This window comes from Cyprinodon tularosa, unplaced genomic scaffold, assembly GCF_016077235.1.
Source record: "Cyprinodon tularosa strain WSP-4 unplaced genomic scaffold, ASM1607723v1 ctg55, whole genome shotgun sequence".
Taxonomy (NCBI): Eukaryota; Metazoa; Chordata; class Actinopteri; order Cyprinodontiformes; family Cyprinodontidae; genus Cyprinodon; species Cyprinodon tularosa.
The window spans coordinates 423,824-438,630 of record NW_024039285.1 but is presented as its reverse complement, the minus strand read 5'-3'; the positions used below and the strand labels follow the sequence as shown (position 1 = coordinate 438,630).

Sequence of the window (14,807 nt, the reverse complement as noted above, 5' to 3'; positions counted from 1 at the left end):
AGTAGCGTAGTTCCAGATATCATATCCTCATGTGAAATTACAACAAGTTTGCAATGCAACTGATGGAACACGCTGTTTTCTTCCCGGCTTTGTTTACTGTTTGCAGTGCTGCCCCACGCCCATTAATTTGTAAACCGCCTCCTCAGCTTAAAAGTCCCCCTTTTGCAAATCGCTAAATGCCGAATATCTTTACAAGTATACTCCATGTGCTTTCTACGTCGATTTCAAAGAGAGAGTTATCTGATAAATGACCAATTTATTCTCACACACTTGGGTCATCTCAAAGCAGTTTGAATGAAAAGGCAGGTGATGAAAGGTTTAGTCTGTGGCACCAAGAACTGCTTGTGGTAGAACCATTTTCTGTTTATAGAAAAAGGTTTCTTGACTATTTTACATCATGTGGCCTGAAGCACCCTTTTTATAGCCTGAATGTGTGTACTTTACTGGACTGGGGGGTAGATGTCTTCCAACCTTATAGGAACATCTTTAAGAAGCTTGATGGAGGGAATGGAGCCCAACACATAAGAAAAAAGACTTCAGATGTTGTCTACTTATAAATTATTTGTGCCTAAGATGTGGATTTTAACATGAATTTTTTTTTTTACACCCTGCTCTGAGGCTCTTGTTGATGCATGTGGTGGCAGGTTCTGATCTGTGAGTGTGTCATATTTACATACGCTCAAAGGAGGAATTTCCCTTTCGGTGTTTAAGTGGTGTTTCATCCAGGATTGTGGGTCAATGAGTCTGCGTTAGTCATACACGGGAGTATTCAAATAGAGGAGTCAGTCTTTGCATATGTTGTTGCTGCTTTTGTTGTGAAATCTAGTCCGGTTTGACTAGCTGACTAGTCATTTTGTTATATGGAAACTTTAATCCTGTGGTATTAGTGGAAGCTATTTTCATTCCAAACTACATGGATGTAGTGCTGCCGCACTATGAACTGATATTTTTTATACTTGTTTTATTTAAAGGCCAAGTAATTCAAGTCGATTTGGAAATGAGGGTTTGATGTGATGAAAATGTCCCTATAATTGTTATTTCAGTTGTCATACCTCCAGCCACAGAGATTTTAGGGGAAAAGTTTCCACTTTTTGTACTTATTGCAAAAGCATTTTTAATTTTTTACCTATTGTATGTCTAAAATGCAATGTTTATGTTCTCATAGGTAGTGATTCCTAAGGAGCTTCTGAGGCTTCAAGTTGGGGTTTTTCATTTAGCCAATATTTTTATCCTTTCCCCAAACATCCAAAGGGGAGAAATCATTGAATATCATCCACAGAAGAAGTAAATATATTTTATTTTGGTGGTGTGGGGCTACACAATGGTGCAGTGGGTAGCACTGCTGCCTTGCAGCAAGAAGGTTCCTGGTTGCATTCCCGGCCCGTGGTCTTACTGCATGGAGTTTGCATGTTCTGCCTTTGCATGCGTGAGTTCTCCCCGGGAACTCTGGCTTCCTCCCAGAGTCCAAAATATGACTGTTAAGTTAATTGGCTTCTCTAAATTCTTCTTAGGTGTGTGCGTGAATGGTTGTTTGTCCTGTTTGTCTTCTTTGTTTGTTGCCCTGCGATAGACTGGCGCCTTGTCCTCTGTGTATCCCGCCTCTCGCACATTGACAGCTGGAGATGGGCATCAGCATCCCTCACCCAGAAGGGAAATCAGTGACAGGAAATGGATGGATGGATAGAGTTTGGTGTAATAATGTCAAACAATTTAGCAAAAATATTGGAACAGAAACAAGCTCGTTTTTGGTGGAGCTGTAAGAATCCACAGCTTAGGTGGGAGAATCTGTCAGCCGGTGAACTGTTGTGCGAGAATTAAAAAAAACCTTAAGAGGTTTTGATTGATTTTCACGTCATCCTAATTGTGTCTCATAGGAGACACAATTAGGATGGGAAAGGTGGTGTTCTGGCCCAAAATATAACATTCTGTATAAAAAGTAAAAATCTAGAAGTTCACATCGCCTTAAAACTAACCTTCCTATGGTGGAGCTTGGAAATGACAGTATCATGCTGTTGCAAAGCTTTCCTCATACTGCAGGCTTAAATGTTGCATAAAATGGTTTAGATCAAAGCATTTTTCCTTGTAACGACGGTCAAGTCAAATTCCTGAAGTTATTGATCACAGAAGTTTTCCATCCAATCTGATAAAGTGCTTTAATAGTTCCCCAATCATGAAATGGCAAACTGATAATGAGCTTAATCAGTGATAAAGGTAGAGATGTACTTCATGAGACATGCAGCTACAAAGGGGGCAAAAGGGGTTGAATTAAGTATTGAGTCAGAATAAAATATAGTTCCATTGAATTAGTGTTTTTTTGGTAACTTACAGTAGGATTCTTTTCAAATAAGTGACTCGAATAATCCTTAAGGAACAAAACAGCTGAGATTTAAAATGAAGTCATGAGTTTTGCTGTGGCATCTAATCTGTTTTTTTTTTTGTGTTCCAGAGTGGAGGATGAAGCTGTTTTGGACAGAGGAGCAGCTTTTGTGAAGCATGTCTGTGATGAAGAGGAAGTGGAAGGTAGGCAGATTACTGCTCTCTGGTCTTTTGTGCTGCCTGTGAAAATCCTACAGTCTTAATGTTCACACACATTGTATCCATACTGTTCTGTTAAGGCGAGAAAAGTGTCACCCTCCCACAAGTATCAGCACAGAATCCCACGTCAGTGACAGAGATAATTCCTCTAAGCTAATATATTTCGCTGGGGATAGCCTTTCTAATCCTCCTCACTGTTGTCTGACAGCTAAAGCCACAGAAGAATCCAGAGTCACCCAAATGTATTTACTGAGACATTCGCATATTTTCCAAACCACCACTTAAAAGGTTCACACAAAGACGGAGGCACGTTTGTGTTCTCGCCGCTTTGTTTCTTTGCTTGCCGGCGTTTCTTATTGCTGCGCTGCATGGAAGTCCACTGTCAGGTTTTATTTTGTCTCGGATGCACGTCGGGTTTCTGCTCTGAAGCAAAACAACGATGTCATAAAACCTGCTAGACATGCTATTGGAATGAGAGATTGACTAGATATAAACATGGTTACTTCAGCTCTGACTTAGACAGCTGCTTCCAGTGTTGAAAAGAGATTAGCTCTCTTCTTGCCTCTAATTATTTCCTGAACAGGATAAATTATCATTTCCTCTATGAGCCTCTGTGTACTGTAACGGTTTGCACATTAAAGAGGTAGTTTTGCATTTTTCCAATATAGGTCTGTGAAAACTTTCTTCATGAAGGTTTTCTTTGCATTATACCAATGCTAATTATACAAACCTTTAAACTAAAGTTTGCAGAAATGAAACCTGCTATTATTTACGCAGGAAATGGTGGTAATAGATGATGCACCACTGATTACCTTCCTGTTTAAAATGCATACTAAAAACAAAACATGCAAAGGGTTACCTGACTGCTGGAAGGAGAATGTAAAGCTCAATATATATAAGAAATGTGTCATACATGTTAACTTTTTTTTTCAACTTTTGGAACAGGAACACTAACAGGAAACCCTTTAGCCCTGTTCTCAGCAGGTTTTTCATACAGTTGGATCATTGGTGGGATAATCCATCTAACCTCTAGTTTAATGTAAATAATCATTAGATACTCTGTAAATAATCACCTAATGGAAATCATTTAAAGCCTCCAACTAAAATGCTGTAGTGTTTTGATGTTAGTTGTTTTTAGGATGGAAGAAGTTTAGTTTTGAACTTGTTAACTTGAGACTCCAATTCCTATTATTCTTGATTTGAATAAAGCTAAGAACAAAAAAAATCTGATTCACTTGAAAAAAATCTATAAACATCCATTCCCATCAAAAATATCAATTTCTTTTTTCGGCCTCAGAGCAAACTTCAATGTTGCCACTATAATGCCTTTGGAAGAAGGAGGAGATAAGTCCTGTTTAACCTGCTGCTTTTCACAGGCTTCATGTTCCTTTTGAGATGGATTTTAAGTTTTTTTTTTTTTTCTTTAGCTACAAGCTGTCTTTGTAATTATAAACCACCCAGAATTTGGCAGGTATTTATTTACTGTTGGTTTACTGAAGCTTACCTTGAAATGGCTATAGAGGAACAGAAAACTCATCTTGTATTTGTACTTATGTTAAAAAAATGAACCCACTGAAAAGGTAGAAGGCATACCCCAATATAGATTAATACGTTTTTTATTTCCAGGTTTTTTGAAAGCGCTTTTTTTTTACTTACATTTTGCATATTTCGATTCCACTTTTAAGCAGCTCTAATCTTTGCGTTGGCTTATGTAACTTCAATGCAGATTTTTCTTTTATAGATGTTAAGGAAAAACTTTGGTTTTTACACTCAACAAAAACTTCTTTGAAAAATTTTAAACCATATCTTTTTAAATATAACATAAATATTAGTATATGTTTTATACAAGGCCAGATTGCTTTGATCTTTAAAGTTTTTTTTTGCTATTAAATTAACAAGACCCCTTTTTGTCTGTTAATATCATAACTCTTCATATGTATTCCTGGTGTTTGTTTGTTGCAGGACACCACACTGTGTACATTGGTGTGCATGTTCCTAAGAGCTACCACCGGAGGAGACGCCACAGACGCAAGTCGAGTCATAAAGAGAAGCGGGAACGGGTTCAGCAGATTGTGGAAGGGTACAAGTCCGATGCGGAGAATGTGGATGATTCCAGCTCCAACTTCCTGAAACCTCTCAGTGAGTAGAGCTTAAACTGACTGAGATCTGCTAAAATGCTCAGATTAGAACTCAAAACGCTGACATTACCACTTTATAATTAAGTTCTAAGATGCATTTCACCATCTCACTGCAAATTTTTACCTGTTTCTGCTGCCAGGGAAGCTGAACAGAGTTGACTGTGTTCATCTTTCTTGAATCCATGAGAAATGGATGGGAAGATGGCTCAGGCTAATCTTAAAATGACACCCCACCTGGCCTAATGTGTGTAATGTTAACACAAAGGGAGGTATTCCCTTACACCTGCAAGCTTATCGCCTTTCTCTTTGGGATTTGTGGGAAAGGATTTGAAGCAGCTAAAACCTGAGTAGTTGGTCAGATGTTGGAGATCAAGAAAAGAAAATTACAGATGCAGAAGTTAGGAAAAGTATGTGAAAATTTCAGTCACATTGAATTGTTCTGTTTTAGAAATTATTAGTCCATAAAGGGATATGGAAATGTCCATCAGGACTCTCAGTGTAAGAGGAAATTTCTTTCAATGTTGGAGTTGTTTCCCATATTTAGATTGGAATTTACTTTACGTGTCTGATTTTAAAGTGAAATTGATGTAAAATATTTTAGTATGCCTAACAAAAGCAAAGACTAAAGACTTCTGTAGGGTAAGCAATTTTGCATTGCTATTAAAGGGTGAAATAAATTTTAACAAGCTTCTAGGTGGAAAAGATCCAACAACATTTGAATCGACATTATGATTTGGTAACAGTGTAGATAAAAGAATCAATCTACTGTAATTTAAGAAGGTAAATTTGGCCTCAAACATTATAATTTGTAGGCTTATGATTATCAAAGTTTACCTAAATTATCATGTAAGAATCTGGTGGAAGTAACTGTGGAGCTATCATGATGAATATCCTATACAAACTGGAAAAAAAAGGCAAATCTCTGAACTCATTGGGGACATATGGGGGGAAAAATGATAGGATACCCAATCCCGCGGACAGGATCAAAGCAAACTGATGACTATAATGATGTTTAAAGTTGAAATGAGTTACTATGATCATTGTGATCAAACAAATTAAAGGGTAAAAGTAGAACTAAACCAATGAGAGAGAGATACAGAATCATAGAAGACTGCAAGCCTTGTTTATTTACAGGCCAGTTTGCTCAGGAATAACCGTGAAAGAAAATTATTCCCTAATGCTCAAATGTATGAAGTTTGTCAGGTAGAATCTTTCCTGCAGGAAATCTCTCTCTTCTCATAAAAAAAGAAAGGACTTCTAACTGGAGAGTCAATCTAACAGCTTTTCAAACAGCGGGAAAATTTCTAGGCGAGTTTCTTTACCAAAATCTTTATAAAGGCTCATACAATTGTTTTCTTCTTCTTTTACACTGTGCAGTAAAAAAATAAAAAATAAATCAGATTGCTCTTGGTTTGTATGCTTAAAGTGAAATAATTAACATGCTAAATGGATAGCCATCTGTTACAAAACCATCACTATGAAAATTTAAGATTTTAGAGTAGTTTTTAAGTAGTACGTTTTAAAGTCATTTTTGCAGTGTTAAAGTAACACTCTAAGAGTAAAATTTAACACCAATCCGAGTGTGTCTGGTCCCACTCTGAATTAGTGTTAAATTAACTCTACACATAGTGTATATCTTACTCCCGTTGTTGTTGTAATAACTCAAAAAGAGTCAATGTACTTTGAAACTGCATATTTAACACTGTGGAGTTATTGCATTTTTTTTTACTTTTGAGGGAAAAACAGAATTGACTGGTCACTTGGATCTATTCAATCCTTGAGGAAAGTTTGCACTATTTAATAGTAGCATTGTGGTAATCATACAAATGTACAAGAAAAGGTTTTAACATGATTACGATTCTTTTAAATAAAATGGAAAAGCAGGAATTTTTCCCACTTTTTTTTTAAGAAACAATGTATTGGCATGAAGCTTTTTTGCTTCTAGCTTTTAAAGCAATGTAAATTGATAGAACTGATATGGAGAAGGTTGCAGTAACCTGCAGCCAGCTACCAGCAAGGCACAGAGAGCTAGTTTCGGCATATTTTAGCTGCCTGGTTCCCTCTGCGGCCAGTTATGTATGAAAAACACCGCTGTGTGGAAATGTGAAGTAAAGAATCAGGACCGACGGACTAGAGGAATGTACAGCTGCTGTCTTCTGACAGTAGTTTTATCAATGAGTGGCAGCTGTTGAAACCACATGATTATATCAGGTCAGGAGGGGGCTATTGAATAGGGTGAATAATATCTGTATTGTAAATAAAGACGAACCCATAATTTAGTTGCGTTTTAACCAGATCCATAAATAATTAGACCGTTTTTCAAAAACACAGGAAATTTGAATGACCCCAAACCCAAAACACTGGTTCTGGTTTCGGTGCGTTTGTCGCATTAAGCTGCCTTGATACTGCAGAAGTGCCTTTGATTAATCCTCTCTTCTCTGAAGCTGTAATCCATTGCACCTCATGGTCTGGTGTCATGCAGCATGTGTGTTCAGTCATCCGAAGATGCCTTGATATGATAAGTGGTTTGTTCTAATTAATCTCCACATCCACATATCACAGGTCGTACTTGATTAGTGTGGATTTCTTTAGAACTTTAAAGCTCAAACTTATGATTTTATCCTATCACTTATATGCACCACTTAAAATGATTTTTTCCCCCAAGTTGCAGATGACTGAAGATGTAAAAAAAATTCTACTTCTAATTGAAAATATGCAGTTGTTCACACAGAAATGAGTGTTTCTGGAGAGTTAATGCCAGTGTGAACCGATCTATACGAAACCTGATGTGGTTTGCTTGCAGTGCAATAAGCATGCTGAGTTCAAGTGTACCAAAAATGGCAAGAGAGGATGTGAATTAGGTGCATTTGAGTAGAATAAGAGAAAAAAAGTGCCTGCCAGAAAACCAAAACAAGTTTTAGACTTATTTAGTGAGAGGATGATGCAGGTGAACAAAGTGTTTGCTGATAAAAGAGGGAGACAGATTATCTGTTTTTGGTCCTGCCTGATTGATGAGATGAATTTTCTTTTTCTACCCTTTAGTTTCCTTCTTAAATAAAGGCAAACCTGGAACAATACTGCATCTAAAAACAACTGCAACCACATTACAAAAACTATTTTTATTTATTTATATTTTGCTAAAATAATAATTTTATTTTGCTAAAATAATTTTAATATTTCTGTTGTTTTTTGTTTAAAACGGATACTTTTTCTGTGTTTAAAAAAAAAACTCCCTTTTTTATTAGATTTTTTTTTTGATAAATAAAAAATGTTAAGCTTATTTTTGAATGTCATGCCAGGATTGCCAAAAAATGTGTGGGACTGTGAACACCTGTTGAAAGGCATTTCATTGAACGACGTTAAACCAATAAAAGCTTTTCAATTCCTCTAATCTGGTAAACAGTATTATACAGTTCAATTATTTGGCTTGTGTTACTTTAAAACCTCTTTCTGCTTATTGACTAAGGCTTTGTTAATTATCAAATTAACCTCCATGTGCCGAAAGAACTCAATAATTTACAATCCTGATGCACCCTCATGCTTTTTATGCGTTCTTTATTGAAATGCAATGCCTTTAAAACCCACGTCTATGGCAGGTTGTGCCTCCATTGACTCAGTTTTCAGCTGTAAAACAACAGGCAGCCAGAAACAAGTGCAACCAAACTAAGCAGTGAAGAGTGACTGAAACGGAAAATTTAACACTTCCCAAATGCACTCAGGCACATGCAAACGGACACAAGCTCCCACTTTCTTATCAGACTGTATCTCCGTAGGAAATCTGAAGCGTAAACAGTCTTGTAAGGTTGAGTGAGAGGACAGACTTCTGTGTATGAAGAACCCCTCTTGGAATAAACATTTTTCCGCTGTTGAGCCCGGAGCAACCTCGGTGACCCCATGGAAAATATGCGATGTTGGCTATGGCTGTTTTGCCTTCTCCTGTCATGCCACCTCTTGTCTGTTCTTCTTTCTCAGGAGAAATACAGATTGACATGTGTACTTAGATGACATCTAAAGAGCCTAATGTGATGGAAAGTTTTAGTTTTGGATCCTAATTAAACAGTATGTGGGTATAGTTTAGTGTGGCACATGTGAAGCTACCTGACAGTGGATACAGGGCCTTCAGCTTCCTGCTGTTTTGACCTTTATCTAAATCCCTGTAATCCTTTTTCATTTATCTATCCTCTTTTAATCTTTTTCTAAATGCAGATTCTAAGATTTGGTTTTAACTGAACACCATTTGACCCACCTGAGACACGCATGTGCTGAAAAACTCACTGGTACCAGTGATCTCGGGGGAAGTCTTCCAGGTGTTATTCGACTGAGATGCTTTGCACAGGATGCCAGGGTAATGCCCTCTAAGCCTCTCCCTGGCACTGATCCTGACCTTACTGTAGCTTTGTTTTAGATTGTGCCAGTTTAAAAACAACCGTCCTAAATTAAGGAGCTGGTGTGCTTTTTCAGGATTAAAAGATTACTTTAGGTGTTCAAGGTAGAACGGGGAAAAAAAGGCTAAGAAAATACTACTTACTTAATGTTGCACAACTTTCCTGGTAGTGTTAACCTTGAAAATGATTTCCTTTTAAAGGAAGAAATGGCATCTGCTTTAGGAGACAAGACGGAGGGGGTCATAAGTTTGAGGTATGCCTAAAAGTAACTTGAGGAAGAGCAAGAAAATAAAGGCAGTGCTTGCCAAAAACCTCTTCTATTTCCTCAAATTCTTTTTCTGCTTTTCTCAGAAGGAAGCGAAACCTTCTTCCTTCTCTGAAAATGCTGGCAAAGCTTTCACATAAAGCATCAATGACTCTTTTCATAGCAAATGTCTGTACCTACCTGCTCCTGTAGGTGACTATAGCATTGCATCACTGCGCTGTGAGTCAGAAATAGCTCTGAAATATGGGGGCTTGGGTTTTAGGGAGCTATGACATCACGCGGATGAATTTTCAAACACTAACCCATGCAGAATTCCTGCAGCTCCAAGATGCACGTACCACCCGTTTTGGAAAACCCCACCTCCACCTCTCAAGTTAAAGGCCAGATTCAAACGTGCCCTTTGACTTTAGCATTCCTTGGCTCTCGGTTTCTTCCTTTAAAGACATTCCTTGTTGGATTTACAAGAGTGCTTTGGAATAAAGTGGACAATGTAAAGGTTTGCTTCAGTTTAGCATCCAAACACAGTCTTAAACAGCCCTGCGGGAATAGGCTACATTTGTAGGTTAGTTAATGATAACAAAGGGTTGGGGACCTCGGGTATTAAAGATAACAGAACTGTACATGAACTGTAATGTCTCTTCTGTAGTGGCTCACGATGAGTGTGGAGTTCTTCTTCAGTCTATAATAACTCTCCAGACCTCTTAAAGGCCTTTTCCTTTACAAAGCTACACAAGTTCTATTCTGCAATCTTTTGCTAACACATGTTTAACTCTGTGGCTACCTGCATCTTAATTTTGGAGACTATTCTTTGCATTATTCTGTTTTGGATCTCTGCAGTTTGTATGAAATGGTGCCCCCATTTACTCTTTGATTAAAGCAATTGTTTTGTGTCCATTACCAAGATTTTATTACAGTACAAATATTTGGTCTTAAAGGCTCTGTTGGCTAATAACTATGGTGTACATTTAGGACATTTTCAGTCCTCAAGACATGCATACAAGACGTAAAAAAATCCTTGTCACTTCTCAGGTATCAGAAAACATTGGAACTCAACTATGCAGTTATTTGAGTTTAACAAAGCAGTATTCTCACCTAAAAAAAAAATCCTTAAATGTTTACTTTGGGTCTTATAAAGCGAACTATATACATTTTATAACTTGTGTGTTATAAAATGGCCGCTATGAGCTTCTTGTTTAACAGCAGCTCATAGCTTAATAAATGCTATTAGCCCAGCTAACATTTATTTAAAAAGTGGTTTTGGTGCAAATTCACACAGTAAGGGTAAAGATATTTTCCTAAATCTAAAGTATCCAATAGAATATGCACATATGAAATATGAAAGTTCACCAAAGGAGCTGCACGAATGGCTGCATCATCTACATTTCTCAGCTGGATGCTTTACTGTTTTCATGCAAACCATGGTGAGAAACTATGCTCAGAAATCACCAGTCCTCTATCCAAGCTTCCGAGAGAATAAAAGCTCACAGCATAGATCCAGAATTTAAGTGACAATTTTCTTTTCCTTCCCCTTTACAATTTCCTGTTTAGTTTCTCCAGCTGAGAGGATCCGGTTTATCCTGGGAGAGGAGGATGATGGACCACCACCTCCCCAGCTCTTCACAGAGCTGGACGAGCTTCTGAGTGTGGACGGGCAGGAACTGGAATGGAAGGAGACAGCCAGGTGAACCACCCAACCGATGCCTCATAATGCTGGCATTTATCTGCCCCCGACTCCCTCCTCTATGCCTTTGAGATCAGGAGCAGTGGGCAGTGTTGGGAGAAATTTCCTGCTTTACAGTCTATCATGTTTTAGAATTGTGAAAGGAAGTAGGCTGCACTCCAGTGAACTCCCTGAATGTCGTTATCTGATTAGGATTCTTGTTACCTGCCCTGTGTGACCAGGAAAAAGCTCAAACTCTCACATGCTCTGAACAGGACTTGCTGTTACAATTTGCTGTGGCACAGACTTAACCTTTAAACTCTGTAATTACTCCTACATATTTTCAATGAGATACAAGCATCAGATAAAGCTGTTTCTAAAGAAAACTTTGTTTCCATAGCACTGACGCACAAAGTCAAAGATTTGCAAGCTGGCGAAAATTTCCAAAGGGCTGAATGCTACACTTTACAGGTTACAGTTCACTCCTATTTAGGGAAGCTGGGGTCGAATGGGAATTTCTGCAAATGAACTCCATAAAGTCAGGTCAGAGACATGTGGACCATGCCCAGCCAAAGGGATACTCTATCCTGAGAGGAAACACCATCCTCTGGCCTCATGAAAATGGTTCTTTGTATCAAAGACATGTGATGCATTATTATTATAAAAAGGATCCTTGTCCCTGGGTTTTACCCTGAGGATACAGCCAGGGTTAAAACCAGGGTGCAACATAACCCTGTTCCACCAAATGAGTGGTGTGGTCCGAGCACTATGGGATGCAGCCAGTGATTTATGTTTTTATGGTTATGATTTCATGCATCTTCTGTACTTATCTTTTGGAGTGTGATCAATTCAAACTTCAGCAAAAGATAATCAAGCTTGTTGCTTTTTATGTTTTGGCTAAACCACTCTTTACACTCTGTGTCATCTCTTTGTCTTCTTTGTATAGATGGATCAAGTTTGAAGAGAAGGTGGAGAAAGGCGGAGAGCGTTGGAGCAAGCCTCATGTCGCCACATTGTCCTTGCATAGCTTGATGGAGCTCAAAACATACATTGAGAGTGGAACGATCCTGTTAGACATGGAGGCGTCCACGCTGCCGCAAGTTGTTGGTAATTGGAGTTGACCGCACCCAGATCTGTTACACAAGAGATTAAACGTTTTGCAGATGACACCGTTTTTTTCCCTTGAACGTGTCTGCAGACATGATCACAGACAGCCAGATTGAAACGGGTCAGCTGAAGGCAGAGCTGAAGGAGAAGGTGGTGTACACGCTGTTAAGGAAGCATCGCCACCAGACCAAAAAGTCCAACCTGCGCTCTCTTGCCGACATCGGCAAGAGCGTCTCCAGTGCAAGCCGGCTCTTTTCAAACCAGGAAAATGGTATAGAAATCCCTGGGTTTACTCCTTTTTATGTCCAGCATTTTCACCTTTCATAATCCTTTATCTTCAAGTTCCTTCTAATACTTGCCACTTTTCTACACTAATATGTTTCTCTTCCAACCCCTTTTCCTTATTTTCATTTTCCCACCCTTCCAAACCCTTTGTTCTTTTCCTTTTTCCTGCCTTTCTTCTCCGTTGTCCCGAATCGTCTCGGGGTCTCTGCTGTTTTCCTGCATCCGGGGTGCAGCACCACGCTCCTCCTTCGATCACCCTTTGCCTTTTTTAACTCAAGACTCGTCGGAATCATGTGAGGTCATGAGGAGCTCCAGCACGGGACACCTTTGTGAGTGAGGTCACAGGCCTCCAGCTGAAAGATTTACTGAGAAGTAGCATATGTTAAGAACCAAGATGGAACAGAGCCATGCTGACACACACCCTGGTTTTTGTTTAGATATTGCTAAAACCTAAATCAGATGTGGAAAAACATGCACTAGAAAATGTATTTGGCAGTAGAAATTGTTTTTACAGAGGGAGAGGAGGGATAAGCTTCCAAAGTTTACTCTCTCTCTCATTTGCCAATAGCTGTCTAAGCAGCATATGTCTGTTGATGCCTCTAAGTGGCAGCCCTGAGATGACCACATATCTCAGCTGTTCTGTCTGTGGAGGGACTGAATGAACAGCCATCTGGCTTTAACAGTTAAGCTTAAGCCATGCCACATTTAGCGTATGTTTCTTCCTCCTTCTGTATACCTAACTCATGCTTTGTGTTCTCTAACCTCCTCTAAAGCAAAGAAAAGTCTCATTTTCTTAATGATCATGTGTTTTTGATCCAAACAATATCTATGGCCTGTTTTCAGGTAGCCCTACCACTACCCACAGGAACCTCACCTCCAACAGCCTCAGTGATTTCTCAGATAAACCAGAAAAAGATCAGGTAATGTGTTTTTAGCTCTCCCTTTAAAAATAAAATAAAAAATCCGCTCCTGTTGGTAACCCTTTTAAAGGGTTGTGAAAAGCTTGATAGAATGAAACTCATAACTGCCTTACTTATACCCCTTCTGTCAATACTGTGGTCAGACTCTCCTTGTTTGGAATAGGACAGCACTTAGTTTACGCTTGTAACTCGAAATTGTATAAATCACAATCAGAGCGAAGGCTCTTCGGCTAGTCTTCTGTCGACTGTCGTTCTAGATCAGGCATGCCCAAAGTCGGCCCTCAAGTGCCGCTGTCCTGCAGGTTTTAGATCTTTCCCTGCTCCAGCACAGCTGATTTTCATTGATAGCTGTTTAACAGGCTTTTGCTAAACTGCCATGGTCAGAATCAGTTGAGCTAAAAAAGGGAAAACTCTTAAAGATGCAGGACAGTGGCCCTCTAGGGGATTTAGTTGTTGACTGGATAAACATTTCTGTCATGCAATCTGTATTTTAAGTCATTATTATGACCCTCAGCCAAACTTTAAATACATTTGTCCTGGTATTTCAAATAATTCATAACTGCAGTGCACTCCAGATTTGAGCCAAAGGGCCTTTTTGAAGCGAAACAGGCCCACAGTACTACAGATTCTCTACTGTACCAGCATGTATGAGAATCTGTTCAGTATTTTTATTAGGTATAATCTTTTACCCAACCAACCAAATCTCCATCAGGGATCTTTGAAAAGCGTATTTAAAGATTAGCTTTCATCCTAATCTCCTGAGCAGCATGTTGTAAACTCACGTTTAAAAATTATCTAAGAAAAATACCCCTCTGTCTCAGGTAATATTTATACCCAAAGAAGAACAGTCATGCAATACTGATTAGACATCTGTAGGAACTCTGATCTACTCATAAAGAAGCACTGAAGGTACTTTGATTTGATTTTTATAGCAGCAATAATTGTTGTACAGGTGGATTTTTTTCCAAAATGATTTATTCATGAAGGATTTATTTTCTCTTGAATGAATGTTCTTGAATGAAAGGCACCCTTTATTAGGAATACAGCGTGAAAGTATGCTGTGGCAAAAACATGGTGCCTTTTTTTTTTTTTGCATTATTTAATAAGAATTTTGGTTAATCGACAGTAGGTTTTCAATATGTCAGAAGTTGCTTAGAAATATAAATTTCTGAGCTTGCAGGTGGCGCAGCGGTTAGCACGACCCTTGGTTAGTCCTCAGCTGACCCGGATTCGAATCCGACGGATGGTCCTTTGTCGCATGTCTCTCTGTCTCTGTCTTACCCCCTTTCCTTTCAGCCTACTGTCGAAAAACTCAAACTAAAAAAAAAAGAAATATAAATTTTTTTCATAATTCAGAGCCCCACCTGAGACAGAAAAGAGGCCTAGTTGGTTTGTTCTGCAGCTCAATTTGAAGCAACAAAAGCTCTCTGTGGTGTTTGTTAGTTGAAGTCTAAGTCATCTGCCCTGTGTGTCCTGTGTCTCCTGCAGTCATGGTTTAAGAAGAATTGTTTC

At 38.7% G+C, this 14,807-nt stretch overlaps 1 protein-coding gene across 6 annotated transcripts in view; it reads left to right on the top strand.

Moving 5' to 3' along the window:
- Window positions 1-14,807, top strand: part of LOC119796456 (electrogenic sodium bicarbonate cotransporter 1-like) — a 45,739-nt gene that overhangs the window by 9,306 nt on the left and 21,626 nt on the right. For 4 of the 6 annotated variants that reach the window (XM_038305011.1, XM_038305015.1, XM_038305014.1 and 1 more), the window contains exons 2-8: window positions 2,447-2,520; window positions 4,498-4,674; window positions 10,872-11,004; window positions 11,930-12,090; window positions 12,182-12,361; window positions 12,609-12,704; window positions 13,219-13,295. In XM_038305011.1, coding sequence (XP_038160939.1) covers window positions 2,447-2,520; window positions 4,498-4,674; window positions 10,872-11,004; window positions 11,930-12,090; window positions 12,182-12,361; window positions 12,609-12,704; window positions 13,219-13,295 — 898 coding nt within the window. The remainder of the gene's footprint in view (window positions 1-2,446; window positions 2,521-4,497; window positions 4,675-10,871; window positions 11,005-11,929; window positions 12,091-12,181; window positions 12,362-12,608; window positions 12,705-13,218; window positions 13,296-14,807) is intronic. The other 2 variants (XM_038305016.1, XM_038305017.1) reach the window with 1 other exon arrangement.